The sequence below is a fragment of the Falco punctatus genome (assembly GCF_963210335.1).
Source record: "Falco punctatus genome assembly, chromosome: 1".
NCBI lineage: Eukaryota > Metazoa > Chordata > Aves > Falconiformes > Falconidae > Falco > Falco punctatus.
This window is the reverse complement of record NC_137580.1, coordinates 56,477,532-56,500,561: the sequence shown is the minus strand read 5'-3', so window position 1 is coordinate 56,500,561 and position 23,030 is coordinate 56,477,532. Positions and strand designations below refer to the sequence as shown.

Sequence of the window (23,030 nt, the reverse complement as noted above, 5' to 3'; positions counted from 1 at the left end):
ATCAAGCCTGCGTTTCTGATGATGTTTCCACACTAGAGGAAAATCTTAGCTATGGAGATAAAAGATCATTAGAATTAATAATATTTGTATCATGGAGCCTTTTTTGTCCTTTAAATACTATATTTATAATACATAATACAGCTTAACTAACACCAGAGATGTTAGCTGAAATTGGCTACTGGCTAATAATGTTTACATATACATGCACAGCAAGGTATGTTTGATTTATAAGGTGTGGGAGGAAAAAAAGACTCATATGTAGCCTCAAAACAACTTTAAAAACACTGTAATAATGAAACTGATACTCAGACCAAGAGACTACTTTATACTACGACTGCATTTCCATTCCTAGGTTGGAAACCTTTCCGACTCAGTATGTTAGACTTTCTGTAAACAGTTTCTTTCTTTTTTTTTTTTTTTTTTTTTGTTTGTTTGTTTGTTTGGTTGGTTGGTTTATTTTACTTACTAATTTATTCTTTGTTCTCTGCCCATGGTTTCTGGTTTTCCAGTACACAGAAGAATTCAAACTGTGAGCTATGTGTTTTTAGAAAAGCTGTCTTTCATTTCCCCCATAGTCATGTGTGCTTCAGCCCGTTGGCACATCCAGGGCACTCTTATTTCTGTCCATTTTATTTCTTTAACTAGCACTCCTTTCTAGACTACTGTGCATTTTTCAGCTTTTTGAAAATTTTTTTGAATGGTGAATAGTGGTGAAAATAATCAGGAATCCTGAGGATTTTGGTTTAGCTGGGACAAGTCTACTAGTGGTATATATTTGTCACAGCTCTTCATACGCTGTTAATCTTACGTTGCTAGGAGGATCATCAGCCTGGGTGAATGTCTCCGTTTTCTTTTCTACACATAAGAAAAGATCCAAATTGAATGTATTGGAGAAGCTGTAGGTTAATAGATTACCCATCTTTATCAAAAAGTCTGGCCAACAGTGAGGTGGATGGGGACAAATCAGCAGTTGGCAATACGGCTGGTTTGCATTAAAGCAGAGGTCTTGTGGGAAGCTGGAAAGGTAGAAGGGAAATGTTAAAAATCTTGATGTTACCTACCTGTAAGATTTTGTTAGTCATGCATTTTACGGCTAGTTGCATGAAGAATCTTCTTTCTGGGTCTCCAGAGATTTCTCAAGTGAAAATGTTTTCAGCTCAATAGAAATGTTGCTTTTCTTTTTCACTTCACTACAGTTATGGTATAAGACTTAAAATGTACTTGTCTCAGTAAACCAAAATGAGCACACACTTTCTTCCATCAGTGGTTTACCCTTTTCCTTTCATACTACATTTGTTAGACTGGAAAAATCTTGCAGGACATACTACACTTTTTTTCCTTTCTTAATTACTGGAGAGGCATTAATGCTATTTAAAATACAGTGTTGATTTGCTTTCATTCTAGTTTAGCTTGACAGACTCTAGGCCAAATGTATGTGTGATCATGACTGCCCTGACAGAGCAGTCTGCTTGATGTCAGAGTGTCCCACAAAAAGATGCCAAGGAACGAAATTTCAGAGAGTGTGCAGGGCAAGGCCCTGAGCCACTGCAAGTTTGCTAAGGGCATTGTCACTGGATCTGGCTTCCCATATTGAGGTATGAATTTCATCTAATAATAAAATGCTTGTCATACATTCCCACAGTGGAGAGTGGGGACAATGGAAAACGGGAACAATACAGAATGAATTTTCAAAAATGTCATGTGTCCCTAAACAATGGAAATTGCTGTTCTTTTCATCTGGTTTACCGTGAGTTGTAGGATATTTATAATACCTAATCTCTGACAAGTTTTTTAATAGTGTAGAAGAGATGTTGTCTGTAATTTAATGGCAATAAATTGTGGTTAATAAGATCACAAATGAGTGCCCTGTTCCCATTCTGCAATAGGCATTTACCCTACAGTAAAACTATTTTAAATGGCCAAACATTTTTTTACCATATCATTTTAAGTAACTTCTAATTCTATGAGTTTTGATGTAAGCTGATTAATTTAAATTGCTGACGACTTTTTTTATCTTATTTCCCATAGATGCATACACAACTTCAGAAGTTACATACATTTGGACTTACAATGCTTCAGATTCAGTGCAGGTGGCACCAGATGGCTCAAGATTGAATCAGTATGATCTTTTAGGCCAAACAATTGGAAAAGAGACAGTTAAATCAAGTACAGGTTAGTAAAAGATATTTTGAAGAAAAGTACAGGTTAGTAAAAGATATTTTGAAGAAAGAGACACTCACTTGGCTATGAAGAACATAGGCATTGCTGGTGGTGTTAGAAGGCTACTGAAAAAAACTTGCAAAATATAAGATATTGGGTATAGTCCATTAATGTATGGTACAAGTAACACATAGCAGCACTTCACTGATTCTTTCAAGTTAATAAGTAACTGGTGATAGCAGAGGTGAACTTGTCCCCCATGACTGTCTTTTAATGCGATCTGGAGCTCAGTCTTGAATCCTAATGTTTGTAACCCAAGCCTGGGATAATTGTTTAATTTCATATGGTAAGTGACACTTTTTGTCTACTAAATGGCGAAGCATGAAGATTTCAACCACTTTTTCCTTCCATCAGGTTTTTGGCATTAAACACTGGATTATTCTACCAGACTCTAGGCTGTGTTCCTGTATGTGCCAAGCTGTGATGGACCCCATGATTATCTTCTGACTGTAGACTAAGTTATCAGGGTGCTTTTGTGTGAACACAGAATTGCTTATGTGCAGAAGCCTGTAGGATTGAAGCTCTTGTGAGGACACACAAGAGTTCCTATAAGTTCTTGAACACTAATCTTTCCTCGAGCTCAGTGGGAATAAGATGTAGCTGCACTCAAAAACTTCTTTATATTCCTTAGGATGCTTTCTACTGCAAAATACATTCTGTGCAATTTAACCCTAGTGCATTTGTTTCATGTGAACATACCATTCTTTTACCAAATAAATGTACTTCCTTAAAAAGATAACCTTTGGTTTCATTGTATGCTGTTTGTTTGTGGCACCTAGGTGAATACACAGTAATGACGGCTCATTTTCATTTGAAGAGAAAAATCGGTTATTTTGTCATTCAGACTTACCTTCCCTGTATCATGACTGTCATTCTCTCTCAAGTGTCATTCTGGCTGAACAGAGAATCTGTACCTGCCAGGACAGTTTTTGGTGAGTATACTGAGCAGCATTAGCTTTGTTTGCAAGAGCTGAAACTGTTAGGAAGCATTTCTGTAGTATGCTTGGTTAAAGGCTTTTTTCATTCAAGTTAGTGCGTTTGTAGAATGTGATACTATTTCTAGTCCAAAATACAGCTATCTTACAGGTCTTCTGAGAATCCCAGTTTTTGGAAATTAGCACATACGAGAGAACTGTCCACATACCCTTGAGCCTTAAGAGGAAACAGTTTTCACAGAATGGAAAAAAGATGATAATGTTTCTACTTAACAAGTAAATTTAGATTATTTTCTGAAATGCCTTACCTTGATATTATCCAGATGTTTTGGTACTTAGTAGGTAAGCCCATTTCTAAATATATTTGTAAATTAAGCAAATTAAATTTGAATTTGTTGGATTATTTGAATGCATTAAATGTTGCAAGCTGCAGTCCTTTAAAAGAAACCCTACTTTGGGCAGCTGGGAAAAACTTGCACACTAATTCAAATTGGAGAGTACTGTAAGGGAGTGAACAGTTTCAGCAGCACAAAATAGTGGTGGTTCTCTTACAAGGTTTTGCTCTCTTTATTAAAGCAAAGTAACAAATGTCTTTCTTCTTTGCATAACTTAAACTTCTTTTAATTTGTTTGCTTCTAAAGAAAAAGAGACTAGCACAACAAAAGGAAAGTGATGTCTGTGTGGAATCAGCCGTCATAAAAGCTGCAAAAAGTCATATGATTAGTCATCGGTAAACACCATGCAGTCTTTCAAAAAATAGGCCAAACTCAAATTTATATTGAGTATAATGCACAACAGAGCACTTACTGTCTCTGCTGGTATTGAAAATGTCACACAAAGTGTTGTTAAGATTGCAGGTTTGAATATGAGCCGCACTGAAGTCTCATGAAATGGGCCAGTGGTTTTAGTGGGACCAGTTATCAGGCAGATTTTTTTTTTCTTCCTTTAGAATCTTCTGTGAATTTGTCCATTTCTGCTTATCCAAGTGCACATTCCTCTTTTCCAGCCTTGCAAGTACACTGTCAAATCTGTCTATAACTCTAACTTTGCCCTTTTCTGTACTCTCTCCTATACATTTAGGACAGTGTAACCGATTTGTCCATGAAAAGTCTCACATCTTCTTTAAAATAAGTAATATCGGCACAGCAGCCTGCTGCTTTACTCTCCTGGGGGTTTAGCATAATATGGGTAATGAACAGTGTCCTGTTTCAGGATGCCTTGAAGGGAGCAGGGTCGGATAGCCACAAGAACAGAACCACCCCACCCAGTGACATAAAATCTAAAATCTGTTTGCTCAGCACAGTGGGTATACTGAGGAGACAGCAATTTCTGTACTAGTATTTTGTTTCTGCTGCACAGAAATGCTCCTCACGCACCCGCCAGGGCTCGTCCCCTGCAGGCCAGCTGTAGACTGGCACCCTGAAGGAACAAGACACAAGACGTGTTGAGGATCTGCCTGATGGAGCAGCCTGGCCTCTGTAGCAGTGTTTGCACCTCAGGCTTAGCCTTCTACATCGGGTTGGATGTCCCCTGAGGAGCTACTTCTTAACATTCTTTTACACTGTGCATGAGATTGTCAGCATCAGCTGCCAAGGGCTGCTCTAATCGCGTAGCCCCAGGTGAACCTCCTGGTCTTTCTCCATACCTACTGGCAGCAGTTGTCAGTGGGATTTCTGATACCCTCTGGTCTCCTGCCTAAATGTGTTACAAAACTGTGAAGTTAGCCACAGTTTCATAACAAAGTTTGTCTGTTGCTTCTTACTGTTTTCTGTCTCATACTGAATTAATCTTGACAGAGCTTGGCAGGTGCCCTCAAGGTCTCATTTGGGTGGTACTTTTGGGTAGACTCCACCCAGTGACACAAGAAGCCTGTACTACAGCTAAGTTAAAAAAAAAAAAAAGCTACTTCCAGCAGGGAATATAAAAAATAGCAGGAGATAGCACTTTACATTTGTATTGATCATACTTAACTTTTAGTTTTTATAGGGAGTAGTCACTTGCTGGATAGCCATCTTTTCATTGTGTAATAAATATATCAAAATTAAAGTATGGTTAAGTAGAAAGTATTAGGTTTGATAAAGTGTTTTTCAGAATCAATGAGAAATTTGTTTCAAATACCTTCTTGAGAGCTACCAAGTCCTGGAAAGGACTAACCACTGAAGTAGGATTCCTTTCAAAGAAACATAACTCCCAGTTATTCAAAGCACCACTTAGCATTTATTATTTCATGCTTGAAAGAAGTTACTTTTCTTTCCCCTTTCTATTCTCTCTCAACACAGTTTCAAGTTCCAGGTTAACATTAAGGGCTTGGTATAATGAGGCTTCTTTTATAGTTGAGCTCTTTAATCCCTTTCCTTTATGGCACCTATTTAATATTGTTGACCTAAGCTATCTCAAATGAATTATGGCCTAATGTATATTGTTTTAACTTTGCTTTAAATTATTGAAAGAAGAAACTTTTATCTTCATTAATTAAGTCTTGAATGTGTTTTCTCTAGCAGATAAATTTGAAAAGCATTTGATTGCATTTTTAACGAAAGGGAATAAGCTTGGTTCATAATGCCTTCATTTAGTGCAAGATTACAATCTGTTTCATTTAGTAATGTGTTTATTGTTATGCACTTAGTGTCAACAATATTAGCAAAACCAATCTTGTGCATCTTACTGAATTCTCACGTCATTTTTTAAGGGGTCATAACATTTAGAAACATTGCATATATTTGAATAGCAGTATTAGATGCAGGTGACAGAAAAATCAGAAATTAGTTTTCTCAGTGCTACAGTTTTCTATGTGGTTTAACTCACATGGAGTAGGAATGAGAATATTGAAATGAATGTAGTCAGATATATATTATTTGATACCCAAAGCAGGCAAGAAGAAAAATTAGTAGTCTTTTTTTTTTTTTTTTTTTATTACATTGTCCTAGATGCAGAATTTTAAATTCACATAGCTGTGCTCTTTGGTCAGGACTCTGTTCTCTGTGGTCATTTTATTCTTATGCTGCATTCCTATCCCTGTGTTTTTCTTGTTCTTAGTTATCTTGGTTCATCTTTTCTAAGCCTATATTAATTAATGTACATTTTGAAGCAAAAAGCCATTTAGACCTGAAATAGACACACTTTTAAACCGTGCAACTACAGAAAGGGAAGCCTAAGAAAAGTGCAGATTTGTTCTGGTTATTTTTACATGGGAATTGAATTATGTAGACCCTTCCTTTTGAACAATTCTGTATGTACAAAGTACCTTTTCCCATTTTGTTGAAAAAAATCTCAACTTATGTTATTTACTTTGCCTTTCACATGCTGCAGATTGTCTTTCATGCATTTAGAGATATCCCACCACTCACAACTTTCAGTCTATAATTCCTTAATTGGGAATTTCTGCTAACTGCAGCCATAAGGCTCTAGTGGTAGGCAGTGGGCAAGCATACCTGAGAACTGTAGCCCTTGGTTAGAGACTGAGCTCGCTGCAAACAAATTAGTGTCTTCTTAGCTCAGTGGTGTGTCAAGACACTAGCTGGTGTTCCTGGTGTTCCATAGTGGCATAATGACATGCAACTTTTCTGGGAGCTGAGGTAAATAGCACTTGCCATTCAGCTTTGGGAATGATCTTGACTGTCGATCAATGGGGAACTTTGTTCCACTGCTCATGTTTGGTACAGCGAAGCAACATGAGCACCAGCTTCACAATATGTATATGTAAATTGAATGACTGAATGCAGCTTTTCTGAAAATAGATTATGTACGGTCCTTGGCTTCCCATGCTATTTAAAAAGGCTTCTGCCCTTTCATGTTGTTGTTCTTTTAGTAAAAAGGGTAGGCAGAGCACTTGAGCTGTTTCCTACAATCTTTCTCTCAATGGTTGTCCAGACTCACCTCCTGGTGTCTATGCAGAATCCATGTACCCTCCTGTTGTACTGTATTCTTAAGTAATACATATACATTGTGTAAGTAAAAAAGAAACAGTTTGGTGTGTAGCCAGATGGTATGGTAAAATACTTTAAAATTACACTATTTCCAGAATTTTAAAGCTTTTGTTTATACCTCCAACTATTTACTCTCGGAGTGATAAAATGAAGTAGTAATCTGCCTCTCTGTAAAAGGGACAAGTCTTTTCTTTCTGCTATGTTATTTGTATTTATAAATCTATTCAGGTTTTGGACCAGGTTGAGTGATCTAATTACCTAACATTTGCAATTACTGTTAAGGAAAAAGAAAGAGTGAAATAATAGAGCAATGGAATTAGCTTCCTAATAAAATAAAATAAAATAAGGTAATTTATCAATCCTTTTGTGATGTGTTCTTCAACCAGTATGTATCTTTGCAAAGTGTTGTGATGAAAAAATAAAATTGCAGTAGTAGCATGACATTTTAAGAAATGGAACACATCTTAAGCATTTTATACAAATAATTTGCAAAGCTGAAGCACCTCTTTTGTTACAGAAATGTCCTTTGGTAGCTCTTTATTTAGGCCTTTTACTTTTGTTCTCAAAGGAGATGTCCACATTCTAACATGAGAAGGCTAGGACATGATTTAGTTGTGTAAAATCTGTTCAAATTAGAAAAAATCAGTTGATACACAAAAGGTGAAATTAGGGTCTAAAAGAACTTCTTCCTGTCAAGGATTAGCCTGGCTTTTGCACGGAAATGTGGGCATAAACTTGTCATCTTGATAGATTTGAACTTCAATATTTATTTGCTAACTCCTCCAATTTCCACGGTATGCTTTTAGTTAGGCATTTCTATTTTTTCAGTTTACCTCTTCCACTGTTGCGTGGCAGTGCCCTATACCACTGAGTGACAGAAACTGTTTGCCTAGAGGTGGCTGGCTAACTTTAAACACATTTTGAACAGTATCCATCTGTCCTGGAATCCAATACATGACAGAGCTGGTACTTTCCCCAGCCAGTGGAAGTGCTAGTGAAAAGCATTGAATTTGCAGCCTGGAGATGGATATCCTCTCTCCGATGAGCTGCTGCAAAAGTGGCACCATGAAAAAAAATAAAAATATCCTAGGCAATCAAGTAGCTTCAGTCTTGGCCTGAATGGATAAACCTGTAGTGATAGAAGATACTTTAGATTTTATAGACATGCACTGCTGAGAACAGAAAGTGTAAAGATGTTGGAGTATACTTACTGTCAAGTGTAAAATATTTGGTCCTCTTCAGAGAAGGGAAACATCAATGGTTTATTTTTTGGATCCTTTTTAAAGACAAACTGGTGACTGCTTGTGGTCTCTTACAAGATGATACCTGTCCATGTCCTTCTGGCACCCGTTCAGTGCCACATCTGCTGGGTGCTGGGCTATAGAAGAGAGTTCTTGACCTGTATAAACTATGGTCTTTCTATATCACAGTGAGTTATCGTGCAGTCTTTACACAGCCTATTAAATTATTTAGGCTGTTCAGAATAGTATAAGATTTAGGGGAGAAGATTGGTTTCCTTTAATATTTTTTACTATCTCGCTGTAGAGGGACAATCCACTCACCATTTTTTATACCAATTTTAGCTCACTAGTGTTCTGGATTTGGTAATGCAGTGAGGAATGTTTCTGATCTGGTCAGTGTATGTGTTTTGTGGGGTTTTATCTTTGTGAAATAAATGTGTTTTGTTTTACAAGTTGACCATATTCTTCCACATCAATAATTTTTCAGTTCTCTCAGGTTTAGCATGACAAGGAGGTGGCTTATTTCCATTCAGTCCTTTCTCATAAAGAAGACTTAATAATACTGATTTTTCAAATTAACTATAATGTGCAAAATCATCTGTCTTTTGACTGAAGAACAATATCAAGTATAAAAATGCTAGAGATTCCAAAACTGGCAGGTATCACAGATTAAATTAACCTGTCCATTTTTTTCCCACTCAGTACAGGTTAAATGACTCTGGTAGCTTGATCATCACTGAATGTACAGAGCAAAGGAATAAATGACAGTGCACTGGCAGTTGTCTGACAACGTGCTGTTTGGTTAGCATTTGGGTCACAGAGTGGTGTGGTTTGCTGAACTTTTTAGAGGAATTGTTGACTGGTGGCAAGGCACAAGATGTATATTCATGATGTTTTAATTAAGACTAGAAAAGTTCAGCTGTTAATCTTAAATTAGATTTCTGAAGAAGCCAATGGGTCTTCCAGAATATTAGTTTATTCTAAAAGGTAGGACTTTAACAAAACAGTACCTTAGCAACTGTGCTTATTTACATGTGGATGAGGTCACCTTATCTTTGAGAAATAATCACTTTACTGATACTTCTGTATAATTAAAATGATTTATCTGCAGCTCAGGACCAGTGTTAAAATTTGCATGTGATAATTTTAAATGTAAGACAGATGCCTTTTCCCTGAGGTGCTGAAAAGAATTAAGCCATATGTTGTGTGTTAGGAGAGAACAAGTTCTTTACCAAATATATTGTCTATGCATTTTCATACAATATAGTATGATAGCTGCTTTCTTTTTGTTGTATAGGCAGGTAGATCCTAACAGCGTCATGGCTGATTCCAGATGAAACCCAATTATTTAATTTATGGAGACTGAAAAAGAGCAATTAGAGAATTATGTTTGCTAAGGTGTCTGGATACTGTGTGACTCAGCACGATGCTTCTGTGCCTTATTTTCCTTGCTGCCCAGACCTTTAGAAGTGCATCAAGATAGAGCAGCACTGAGGCTGAGTCCACTCAGCTTTGTGTTGTCATTCTTTGTAGCACCTTCAGAGGTGGAGGTTCTTTAGGGGAGGGGGGCGGTGGAGATTGAAAAGCCTGAAGAGGTCTGAGTTGGTGTAATCCTGCTTCTCTTCCCTCTCACAGTGGTTAAAAATGCTTCTCTTGTAGCAGAAGGAAAATTTGAGCTAGGTCAATCCTGCAGAACCCGTGACAGATTGCTGACAGTGGAGGATCTGGTTTAGGGAGAGTGACTTTACTTTCTCTTGGGAATCTTCTTAAAACAGTTTTAGGAGTGTGTAGTTGTTGAAGCTGTGATGTGCTGTTACTAATATTTCAGCCATGGTATCTCTTTTGTCTGTCATAATGGAGTGTAGGTTTGCTGATCTGTGCTAAGTATATCACTTTGTGTTGCTGTTCATTCTGGAGATGTATTTAATGGCGTGCCACAAACGGAATAGTTTAGTTTGTCTAAGTGTGATTCAGCCCGAGGTGGGAGAACTGATTTACTTAAGGAACGGAGACTGCATTTGTGGCTGTGGGTTTTGACTTGCTAAAACAGATTCAGAAAGACGTTCTCTGTCCTCCCATGTATCTTTTTTTCTGTTTTGTTTGTTTTTATTTTGTTTTGTTTTTTTTTAGTATAATCCCTGGCTTCCTACTGGGTCCTCATTATGTGCAAAGTACTGTAAAGGCCTTTTAATAACTGCCACAGTGAAAGAACAACAATCTTCCTGGGTCTTGTTTGCTGACACATTATACACAGATATAATAATCTGATATTTCAAATCAATATGCTGTTGTAGAAAAAATCCGTGTTATCTGAACAAAAACCTGTTTATGTCCTCATCTGTGTCGCTGGATGGTTAGTGAGAAAGCTACTGGCAATGCCTCCCCCAACATTAATAATGTATGTGTACGGTCAATGTATGTGGACCGGTCAGTAAAGATGGGTGCCAGACCTACAGCCACCAAATGCTAACGTATTCATTACTACTCTAATGCTGCAAGATATTATGATTCCATTAAGGAATTGTTAATCTTATCCCTTACCTGTCCTGATAGCCAAAACCAAAAACAAACAAAAAAGGAATTATCTCTCTCCTGTAAGTAAAATCTTCAGCTGGCTAAAAAAGGGAAGTTTAGATGACAAAATTGAACTAAAGCACTGCAAAGGGAACGCCCAATGGAGCCTTCAACATGGTTCTGGCACTTTTTCACCAACTTAGACAAGCAAATTTTCCATTGTGTTTCATGAATATTCTTGGTTTGTATTTTTGTTGACATTCAAAATCCAAGTAACATTGTTGATGTTCTGTTTTTTTGTCCCCATGCAGGAGTAACAACTGTGCTGACAATGACAACGCTGAGCATCAGTGCTCGAAATTCGCTTCCCAAAGTAGCATATGCAACAGCTATGGATTGGTTTATTGCTGTTTGTTATGCGTTTGTATTCTCTGCATTAATTGAATTTGCAACAGTAAATTATTTCACAAAACGAGGATGGGCCTGGGATGGAAAAAGTGTAGTGAATGATAAGGTAAGTCCTAAGGAAATAGCCCTGTTTCTAGTCAATTGCACTAAACCAGCTGTAATATATTGTTTTGACAAAATTGGCTATATTAAAAAAAAAAAGATTATTTATATCAAAAGAATGTAGATGTATTTTCTGTCCTGAACAAAAATATATCTGCCCTGATGTAGCTAATCTCATTTTGTCTCAATAATCCAGATTTAGGTATCAAGCATGTTGGGGACTGTCTTGACTTGTTTCTTGACTCCCCAGATGTAATTGTTTATCTGTTTATCTGTTTATTCAGAAAATTTAATCCAGATTATATTGGTCAATCACTCTATTATTTATTTAATCCCATTGAGTTGGAAATAAGCAAAAGATTACAGAAAGAGATAATGTATTATAATTTTCCTGGTAACTAAGGAACAGAAAAACAACTGAATGCCCATATATGTAAAAACTATTAATAACAAAATCTAGAAGTTCCGAGCATTTTCAGTATTCTGAAACTTATCCCTAATGATATGTAGACATTCATTTTTAAACTAATTTACATAGCAGTTGCACAAAATTCTGAGTACTTCTTCACCTGTGATGTATTGATGCTTGGGGGGTGCAGAAGCACAGTCATGCCTTAATTTTCTGGTATTGATAGTAGTGTAGGTGTGATATCATGAAGAAATTTTAACCTGATGGAATTTCTTATTTTGTGAACAAAATGAACTGGTGATACACCTAAATTTGTGTCAGGCTTCACAGTTTATAATTTTAGTAACTCAGAAAAAATGTTAAAGCTGACTTGTTGTTTTGACTGACTTACTATCCGATATAATTTTGTCCTATCCGAGTCCCTGATTCTACCCATGGGAAAGGATTTCTTCTTACAAGAATATTCTCGTTTCTGTGGTTCTCCTTAAAATAGGATAGAATATTATTTGCTTTCTAGATGGTAATAGTAGACGTGAAACAGTTTAATTAACTGATGGTTTCTCAGCCCTTTGAATGCATAAAGCAGCAAAATGTTCAGTTAACGGTAAAGGACAATCAGAGGAAATGAGTACATTGTTTATAATTCCCTGTGGCTTCTGGAAGGGCATGAACTATCCATAGCTTCAGGATCTGCTCCCTCATGCTAGAAGTAGATATCGAATCACTACAAGTTTGTCAGCATGTCACAAGTGAGGCTTTTCAGACTGGCACATTGCCCTGGCATTGTAACAATGTAGGGAGCCCTTAAATAAACTCTCCAATCATCCTTTGGCTGTTCCTTTAAATGAATATAACAGTGTTGTCTTGTGATCTTAGGAGTGGCAGCTATTGAACAGCTAGGTAGTATTCCTTCCATAGGAATGACAAAATTAGCCATTCCATTTTAAGATTTATATATCATTCACATTCCCAGTTCTGTATTTCTTTCAAACTGGCTTAACAAAAAGCTAAACTTTTAACATATTCATAGTTTCTCATACAAAAATATGGTTTGTCTTTATTATGCAGGTCTCATTAATGGTATTACAGGTACCTTTTAAAAACACACTAGGAATGCCTGAAAGGAAGGAATTATAGAATAATTAAAGTATTCCTTTAGTAATTTGATTTGGTAATTTGCTCTTACTCTTGTCGAATGCATCTGTGCATGTAAAGCCAGATTTACTCTTTACCAAATAAAGTGAAATATGTTTCCTCAGTGACAGTCATCTGTGTTCATGTCATATGGAAATTCCCATCTGAATGTTATCAACATGGAATTGGTCTCACAGGAAAGCAGGTGCAGGGACAAGCTACTATTTGATCAGCCCTTTTTCACGCTCCAGTCAACAAGGAGCAATGCTGAATTCCCACCTGATCCCAGATTTTCTTTTTATGTGATACCATCTCTTGAGACAAGGTATTTAGGGCACTACATCTAACCATAAAGATCTGATCAAGATTTGTAGATGTCCTTAATAAATATCAAGTTGGAGCTAATTTAAAATCAAAATTGGAAATTGGGTAGATGCTTCCCAGTGGAAGTAAAAAATTGGAATGCACTTGTATGAGAAGTATCACAAGTCTTCCCTCATTTGTGCCACTTCCATCAGATTAAAAATCAAACCAAACCAGTACAACAGCTGATGATTTCTTATATGAGTCAAAGTTAACTATTTCTTTATCTGTTTAATTCTGTATTTCGCAGAAGAGGTGGACTGAATCTATATTTATTTGCCTGCTTCTCAATTACAAATGGAGAGCCATGCTTTCTGAGAAACTGAAATCCTTCCATTCTTTCCTGTAGGTTATTAGAAGTTCCTTAGTTTGGGCTTACTGCAAAACAGTCAATCATTTTATAGCATTACAGTCTTACTGCAGAGCTGGTCTGTGTACCTCTATATGTCTAAAACCTCAAGCCTATCCTCATTACCTACACACTCCTGTATATATCTATAGACATAGCCTCTCCATTGGACTGCCATTGGCTGAACTTTAGCCATTTGAGAGCATACACAGTCCCGTAAAAACACAGAATTGCTGAGGTTGGAAGGGACCTGTGGAGACTGTTGAATTTGACTTCCCTACTCCAAGCAGAGTCAGCTAGGGACAGTCGCTCAGAGTCATGTCCAGATGGTTTTTTAATATCTCCAAGGATGGAGACTCCACAGCCTCACTGGGCAACCTGTTCCAGTGCTCAGTCATGCTCACAGTAAAGCAGGCTTTTTTGTTTATTTAAGTGGAATATTCTGCATTTCAATTTGTACCCATTGCCTCCTGTCCTTCCACTGGATATCACTGGGAAGAATCTGGTCTGGTCTTCTTTACTCTCTCCCACCAGGTATTTTTAAACATTGATAAGATTCTCCGCTGAGCCTTCCCTTCTTCAGGCTGAACAGTCCTAGCTCTCTCAGCCTTTCATATTTCAGGTGCTTCAGGCATTAAATCATCTTTGTTGTTCTTCACTGGATTTGCTTCATTATGTCCATATCCCTCTTGAACTGGGGAACCCAGAACTGGATCCAGGACCCCGGATACATCTCATCAGGGCTGAGTCAAGGGGAACGATCACCTCCCTCCGCCTGCTGGCAATGCTCTTTGTAATGCAGCCCAGGAGGCTGTTGGCCTTCATTGCTCTGAAGGCACATTGCTGGCTTGGGCTTGGCTTGGTGGCCAGCAGGACCTTCTGGGCTTTTTTCTGCAAAGCTGCTTTCCAACCCATTAGCCCCAACCTGTACTGGTGCATGGGGTTGGTCGTCTCCAGGTGCAAGACCTTAATTTCCCTTTGCTAAATTCATTAAATTCTTGTCATTCTATTCCACTTACCTTCTGTTACTTTTTAGATTCTAATCCCCATTTCATCAATGTAACGCATTTAAAAAAAAATAATTCTGAAAAACAGAAACAGTTTTTGGGCTACTTCTTGCAGCTCACTTCTGCAACTACCAGGCTGGAATAGTTCTTTATCTTAATCACAATCTCTTTCTGACCTCTGTGTGTGTGTGTGTATGTATATGTACATGTAAATACACACCTTCAGAATCTCTTAAAAACTTAGACCATTATCAAAATCCTTGTATTTATTGGTGGTATGTTATGAGGTGTTCAAATAATAGTGATGCTAGATTTATGTGGGAAAGATGGCCTCATTTGCGTTTTATTACAATGCCAGGTAATCTTTTTTTCCCAGTCCACCCATTCACTCCTCCTAGTTCTCTTAACAGAGAACATTTTAGAGATCTTGCAATTCTATTGTCAGGAGCCAGATACAAAGCAGCTAGAGAAAGACCAGCTCTTCTCCGTTTGTCCTTACAATTGCAGTAACAAACCCTTCCTCATATAACTTTGGTAGGGCATTTGATGATGCAAGAGTCCATGTTTTTAGACCATTCTTATGTTACCTGTACCATCTTTTTGGATAGACGGGGAGTGTCTTTCTTTATATTTCAATTGATCGGTATGGTATTTCTGGTATTTATTTTAACAGACTCACACATACTCATTTGTTTAACATTTGAAAAGATGTTTTATTAAGTCTATTCTGGCAAATACACATTAAATATTTAACTTCATGCTGTCTTTCAATAGAAAAAAGAAAAAGCATCTGTCATTAAGAAAAACAATGCCTATGCAGTGGCTGTTGCCAACTATGCTCCAAATATTACCAAGGACTCAGTGCTACCAACCATCTCCAAGAGTGCTACAACTGCAGAACCCAACAAGGCAAAACCAGAAGCGAAGCCACAGGAAGCAAAGAAGACATTCAACAGTGTTAGCAAAATTGACAGAATGTCTAGAATAGTGTTTCCGGTCTTATTTGGTACTTTTAATTTAGTGTATTGGGCTACATATTTAAACAGGGAGCCTGTCTTACTTGGCTTTGCGCCATCAACCTAAAAGCTGAATTGCACTGAGGACTTAAAACATCATTCTAATCAGATAGGTTGTTCGCTATGTACAGTCCGACTAATAACTGCTAATCTGTGAACCATTATGTACAGAGTGTATATAGATGTCTTATCTGTGTATCTCCAAAGGAGGGACACAGTGTTAATTCATGGGTCTGTAAACAGATAGCACCCATGGCAAATATAGCCAGCTCTTTAAAAGTGATACCCAGGAGAGTTCTGTTAAACCAGGATTCAAATACACAGAATTATATTCTCTCCGTACAATGAAATGAAGATATGATCCTACATAATTATTTAGGAACAGTATTTTTTTAATTTAAAGTTAAAATATTTTTCTATAAAGTAACTAATTCTACTTTAATGAAAGAAACTGTCATTTAAAAAAGTGATTTTTTTAAAAAAGGTGTAATTGTTTCATACAATAGCAGTACCCATGTACATAACAGAGTATGGTGGTCATACAGTTCTACTGTTCACAAATGTTCTGGACAGTAGGTAGTCTGAAGAAGTAGTAAAGACTACTATATGGCAAAAGCCACAACTTTCTTACTTCTGTCCTGTTTGAAGTTGTTAATAAACTCTTCTAATTGATTTCAGGGAAAAGCAAGTGTTAATCAAATTTCCAATATCAACTGACTTCTGCTAGTGAAACTCATTCTTTTCACCATTTTGTTTATCTGATGTTGCTAAGCCAGGTCGTCTGGTTCAGCAAAGTTGGGTTTTTTTGCTTTTTGCCTTTTTTCTTAATTGGATTATTGTCAGATGCATAAAAACATTCAGAAAATTTTCAGGGTTAAGTATATCAGTAGTATAATACACTCTTTTTCCTTGCTTAATGATATTCTAAAACCTGTGGTTAAAATTCTTACCTGTATTTGTCCCAGAAAGCATTGTTTTCAAGGGAAACAAGAACCATGATTTAAGTTCAGGAGATTGTCCATATGATAAAATTTACTGCTGCTTTTGTAAATTGCAACTTTACATTTCGCTGACATAACTTTACAACAACTTTGTATACTATAAATGGTTTTGCTAAGATTTGAATGTTATTTTTTTAATAAAAGGTCATGCGTCATCAGTAGGTATCAACTGTATTTCCTATACACAAATATAACAAAATTGGAGCTGCCATTTGCAATTTTATATGAACATTTAATACTGATCAGTAAAATTGTTTCTCATCTGAGCCTTTGCAAAGATTCTTTATGCCCCTAAAGGCCTGGTAAATCATGACATAAGTAATAATTGTGTACTGTATTTAGATTTTAGTATACTTGGCCAATCAAAAATGTTTTGATTCACACATACATTAGCAGTTATTAGTTGACCTTTAAAAAAAGATACACCTTTATGATGATGTCTTCTAGTAGAGACATATGTAGTCGTATAGTGTCATTTATTGCAGTTTTGTACAGTACTTGAGTATAGTGCATAAAATAGATATGTTCAGAGTTTAACAAAGTTGTACAAATATTTCTAAAATCAAATAAAAGAGTATCTTAAGACATGGAAATGTGCTAAAACAACAATGAGAAACACTGCTTTCATTTGCTCTTTTATTTTCTTGCTTTTTCTTTGCTTTTAATGTGGTTCTGTTTTGTACTTTGTGTGACAGTATAGATGCCAAGGTCACAAATGCATATTATGAATAGAATTAATAGTTAAGACAGAGTTGACATCAGAAAAATAAAGACATTTCATAAGTTATAAATGAAAGGGAGAAGCATGGACGAGGTGTGTATCCCTTGAAGTCCCTCTAACTAAACCGTCAGATTAAACCTTTCTCATCAACAGTAGTTAAAAAATGAGCACTTTACTCAGAATATTAAAATAAAACTATCCTTATTTTCATATATATTTATATATAAATGTAGATCTTCCATGTAACATGGAGATGTGTGCAATAGTGTGATTATGAGCATAAGGCTGGAAGGCAAGCAATAAAAAAAAGGTTTTTTTCATGGTATAATTATACATTTTAAAAATGTTTCGTTTGTAAATTATAGATTATCCCTTTAACATCGCATTGTCCAGGTATGAATAAATATATAAATATGTACATATGTACAAATAATTGTAAATATTAGAAATGTAGAAAAAATCCCTTCACTTTTAACTCTGTTTTTGGCAAAGGGCTCTGACTGTATAGTTTAATGGAGGCCCATGCTAAACTGCACTTGAACTTGAGTAGCTCAATTATGTTTTCTGTAGCTGAGGTCTCCTTCCTGTGACTTAGTGGGAGTTCTTACCTTCTGTTCACATCGGCAAGATATAGGGACTCTCTGAACCTCACTGAACTGCGGTGTGAGAAACAGGTTTGTGTTTCACCCTTGGCCATATCCCAGGTACTCCAAACCCTTCATAATGTTTGAATGATGTTGTGTATTGCTCCATGCACAACACTGTATAGTCAGAATGCTCCCCCCTGCAAACATGGTTTTGCTCAGAGGCATGCTGGATTACTGATAAGGAAGGATTTTGCATCCTTATCCAAGAATGAGACCCCTCAAAGGTTTTTAACAGTAAAGTCTTCTCCAACAAGTCTTCTCTGGAAGATAACATCTGTGTAATGCAGAGCTGCACACGAAAAGCATATATATCTTCAGTTGGCACAAGAAGCCTGTTACTGTCTTACGTTAGTCTACTCTGCTGCTACTGCTTGTATTGGGTACAATTATTTTTTCATTCACTGACCATTTTCTCCATGCTTTTGTTATACTTAGAGTCAGTCAGACAGAAAAAAAAAAAAAAAAAGGTGTTTATCACATGCTAAAGATACATTTCTTGCATGCTGATATAGAAAAATAGGCATACTATATAAAATGACTCAGTGAAAAATAATATATTCTAAATATCTACATGCAGTTGTTGTGGGCATCAGCAAGGCTTTTGAGTGCGTACACTCCAGAAAAGTTTTGCTTTTCCATTTAGTTCAGTTGGTTTGTGTTAAGGCAAACTCCTCCTGTAGGAGGAAGGAGTCTGCTTTACTGTTTCACTACCGAAACATTAATAGCGAGTAAACTGACCACACATAAGTTGCAAATTTGTAAGACTAATAACTGGATAAGTGAATTTGAATGTAAAGATTCAAGTAAATGCAAGCATCATGCAAGGAATATTGGAACACAAGAGTTAGACCTTCTTTCCACTTAGCAGTATAGAATCTGTGTCTGGGATTTTAAAGCTGGTGTCACAGATTTATGTGCCAAATATCTAAAACTTTCATTTAATTTGAGTAAAGTTTGCTGGTCTTAAATACTTCAAGCAGTGAGAGAGGGCATGAGTGAGCAAACACAAGTCACTTCACTATCACATACTTGCACATGGTGTCTGTGAGTGAAATTTTTGGTTGATATGTTAATCTAATTTATTCTTCCTATTATTCTTGGGTCAGGGTGTCATAAGTTATGTGACTTAAGAAAGAATACAATAAATACAATGATCTAACACTGTGGTAAACTTGGATTGGAATTACCATAATTCTGAATGAGGTTTATGAAATAGGTTTCCAAGGTAGTACGGGGGCACATACTTCTGAATGCATGTGGTTGTTAATTTAACAGTAATTTATAAATCAGCATGAAGAATATAGAGATCAGCAGGGTTTATCAGCCAGGGTTGTCTGCTGGAGACTTCTTAACAGATTGGTTTTAAAAGAGTGGCTTCCAAACTTCTCAATTATGTTGTAGCCAATGAAATTCCCTTCAGCTTCCACATGTGGGTTAATCCAAATTGTAACTGCTGCATTGTTGAGCATCCTTAAAGAAATTATTATGGTAGATGTGAGATACGAGCTTTTGCTTGGGAGAATACTCATACCACTGAATATTATGGTAAATTCAGGAGCGAGCTTGCCTTTATGGTCACAGGAGAGAGCATGAAAGAGCTTCAATAGACACCAAACAGGAGCCCAGGAGCCTTGCTGAATCACCTTCCCTTCCCAGTGATTATAGATAACATACGGGGTGGTGAGACTTTTCAGGAGTGGGGTGACCATAAACTGCATGAAAGCAACTAGAAGCAGCTGGGAGGACGTAGGCATGTGTAGGGGAGGAAAGGGGAAGGAGAAGTAAATGGGCTTGTTACTGTGTCAGTGGATTTGGAGATGATGGAGGAAGAAGCCATTGAGGGAGGTAATGTATATTTTTGTTTCAGCTTCGGGTCTGAGCCTTCATACTTGAGTTGTGGGAAAGTACCTTTTAAAGCATATGACATTTAAATACTTCTCGTATAATTCTGCTGAACTTGAGGGACATGAGTTGTGCCTTTGAAACTGAGAGGCTTCTGCTGCCTGCTCTGTGAAAACCATGCAATGTTGTGAGCTTCCCACCATATGGGACATCTAGGGTGGTGGGAGGAAAGAAGCTTCAGGAATTAAGTGGAACTTCATTAGCTGTAGTTTTGTTTTCTTAAGAGGTGTGACTTTCACTTAAGCACAGATAGTCAGCATCCATCCTCCATACCTCTTATTCCTATTCTGAAAGCTTAGTGGTGCACAGGTTTTTACCTTGGCCTTTCACAAAATAGATGAAGTCTGTTCCTGAATGTTTCCATTCCTAAAAAATTTGCATGAAAGATGATTTCAGTATGGATATGAAACCACCATCAGTCTATGCCCAATTATGTGTAGACACACAATGCTAAAATTTAGAAAGCAATGCAATGGATTTTAAAGTAGAGGAAGAAAACATTTTAAAATGAGCCCAGAAAGTTAAATTGCTTCATTTAAAAAACACAGAGCATGATAAATGTACAAATGTCTAAACAAATCTAAATAGAATCTCTAAATGTGGTATAATTTGATGTCATTTATAAAGCTTTTGTCTTAAAGACTTTGACATTTTGAAGTAATTATGTGAATTTATATGAGAATCAGCTCACACTTCAGCCTCCAGTAAAGGGAGTGGTTCTTTAGAAAGCAATTTTAGGATTCCTTCCACCTCTTCCCAGGGACGGTGTAACTTCTGCTAAAATGCTGTCACTTTGCAATATAACTTTAAGTTGTATCCCTTTAAAATTACCTGCTCTTATTTTCAGTCGAGGAGACCTCCTGCATCTCATTTCTGTAGATAACCCAAAGCCCCTAACAACCAGAACTTTTAATTCTATTCTGAACCCAACTATTCATTCCAGCCATCTGACAATCAGTGAGGAACATCATCACACCTTTAGTAGTAGAAGCTAAAGGCTCAAAGTTGGTTTCAATGAATGGCAGATGTTAATCACATAAAAAAAAAAATATTGCCTTCCTCTACTTTAAACCATTTAATTTTCTAGAATCAGATCTCTCTAGGTGAATCCTTGAACTCGTGTTTTGGAGTCTGTGATTACATCTTACTGGGAAAGGCTAAACGCTGCAGGCTTGACATCTCTGACTGAGACCAGGGCAAAATTTGCACTGAATTTAAAATAAAGCTGGTTAGCATCCTCCAGATCTTCATCTATGTCACTGAAGTCAGTAAGGATCATTTACAGAGAGGGAGCACACATGAGAGTACACCTGGGCTCTCCTTTGAACAGAGGTGCTTAGTTCTTTAACCCATGAAAATAAGCCCTTAAAAGAAGGGCCAACCATACTGAAATACAGGACTTGATGTCTGTTTCATTCCTCCGATATATTTATGCCTTTTAAGAATATTGTGCAAGTGCTATGAGTTAGGAGTAGATGATAACAGTCACAAAAAGGAATTTGGAGGGTGTTTTAAAATATGCAAGATGATGTATACTCTTCCTCTAGTGTTGGTGTCTACATAAATATATATGAATATATTTTTATCGATGGATGATTTAAAAGTTATATTTTGCTCTCAGATTTTAATTCCTTACATAATATTGTGAATACTTTACTTGATCAGGTGGCCTGGAGCATGTCTTTATGCATTCAAGGTTTTTAATGATTGCACTGAGTGCTTTCATTCATCTGATACTCAAAGAGGTGAGCTTCAACAGGTTAAAGTGTTGTATTTGTTTTCCAGTACTTCATCCATCTACCTATACTGTTGAGGATGGATGGAGATAGAGAATGGAACAAGAAATTGCTTTGATCAACTGCTTTTGATATTCTTTATTAGATGTTCATTTTGGCTGAATTTATCAGTTTATAGGCTACTGTAGCTTAGCATTAGCATGGAATGCAATGTAGTACTTTACATCTATTAGAATACATATGTACAATATGCACCGTATCTATAAACTGTTAAAAAATCAGTTCCTAAACAGCACCCCTTCACCCTCTCTCCTCTAGTCACTTTATTAAGAAACATGTGAAGGCACTTTAATTTCAATGGAAGTGATTACACTAAATCTTGTTATACTTGAAAATAGTAAAAATAACGTGGAGTCTTATTCAGACATTGTTTGCAATTTCTCAGCTGGGCTGGAGTCAGAGAGCATTTATGCATTGTATGAAAAATCTACTTTAGTGAGTCACTTAGGCATGAAAATGTAAAGGAATTTGAAAATAGATGCTTTCAGTGTATCAACAAGAAATATTGAAAGAGGAACGATGGAACCGATAATTTTAAAGAAAATTAAACACCAATCAAATATGCACAGTAAGAAACTGCATGATAAATGTAAGTATACTTAACCTTGAACATCAACATCATATAAAATCTGGGTGACAGTTCACTTATTTAGTAGGTTTCATAGTTACAAATAACTAAAGAGGATGATAATATTCTGTAATTTGTGACCTTGTTTTAACTGGAAAAAGTTGTTACTTTTCTAAAATGTAAAAGAAATAACTGAATTTATGTTTGAATGTGTCACTGCTTGCTGTTGAAGAATATTTATTAACCACATGCAAAATATTGCTTAACATTATCTTTTTGTACTTCTTATTAAAGTTAATTTAAATATAGCACATTTGGTATTTTTGTTTTTAATGGTTTGACAGCACACATGTTTAATTCCCCTCATGGCTTTTCTCTCAGGATTTGTGTGTGGGGTTTTTGTTTGGTTGATTTTGTTTGCTTGTCTTAAGCAACCCATTACATCCTCTGTGAAGGTGCTTTTTTATTAAAGATAGAATTTCCAAAAGGAAGCAAACAATATATTGGGAAAAAAATATTCCTTAGCTTGGTGGGAGTTTAACAGGGGTTTTTTATGTATATAATGAGAATGTCCCCATGTATTCATATTATGCATAGCAATATTTCATGTTTTCAGGAGATTATGAAACATATTGCTGCAGGGTATATACTTATCACCAGGTGGAATATAAGAAAGCTGCTACAAGACAGCTTGGTTCATCAACGGGAGTAGATGGGGCAACAAAAGTTAGGTGGAAACAACCCCGAATGTATATACTGTTAGTAGGGTGT

At 36.5% G+C, this 23,030-nt stretch overlaps 1 protein-coding gene across 3 annotated transcripts in view; it reads left to right on the top strand.

Moving 5' to 3' along the window:
- GABRA2 (gamma-aminobutyric acid type A receptor subunit alpha2) overlaps window positions 1–22,567 on the top strand; it is a 90,712-nt gene extending 68,145 nt beyond the window's left edge. For all 3 annotated transcript variants that reach the window (XM_080404023.1, XM_080404022.1, XM_080404024.1), the window contains 4 exons: window positions 2,029–2,172; window positions 3,000–3,152; window positions 11,148–11,350; window positions 15,383–22,567. In XM_080404023.1, coding sequence (XP_080260149.1) covers window positions 2,029–2,172; window positions 3,000–3,152; window positions 11,148–11,350; window positions 15,383–15,691 — 809 coding nt within the window. In that variant the 3' untranslated portion in view covers window positions 15,692–22,567. The remainder of the gene's footprint in view (window positions 1–2,028; window positions 2,173–2,999; window positions 3,153–11,147; window positions 11,351–15,382) is intronic.
- Window positions 22,568–23,030: the final 463 nt, after the last annotated feature.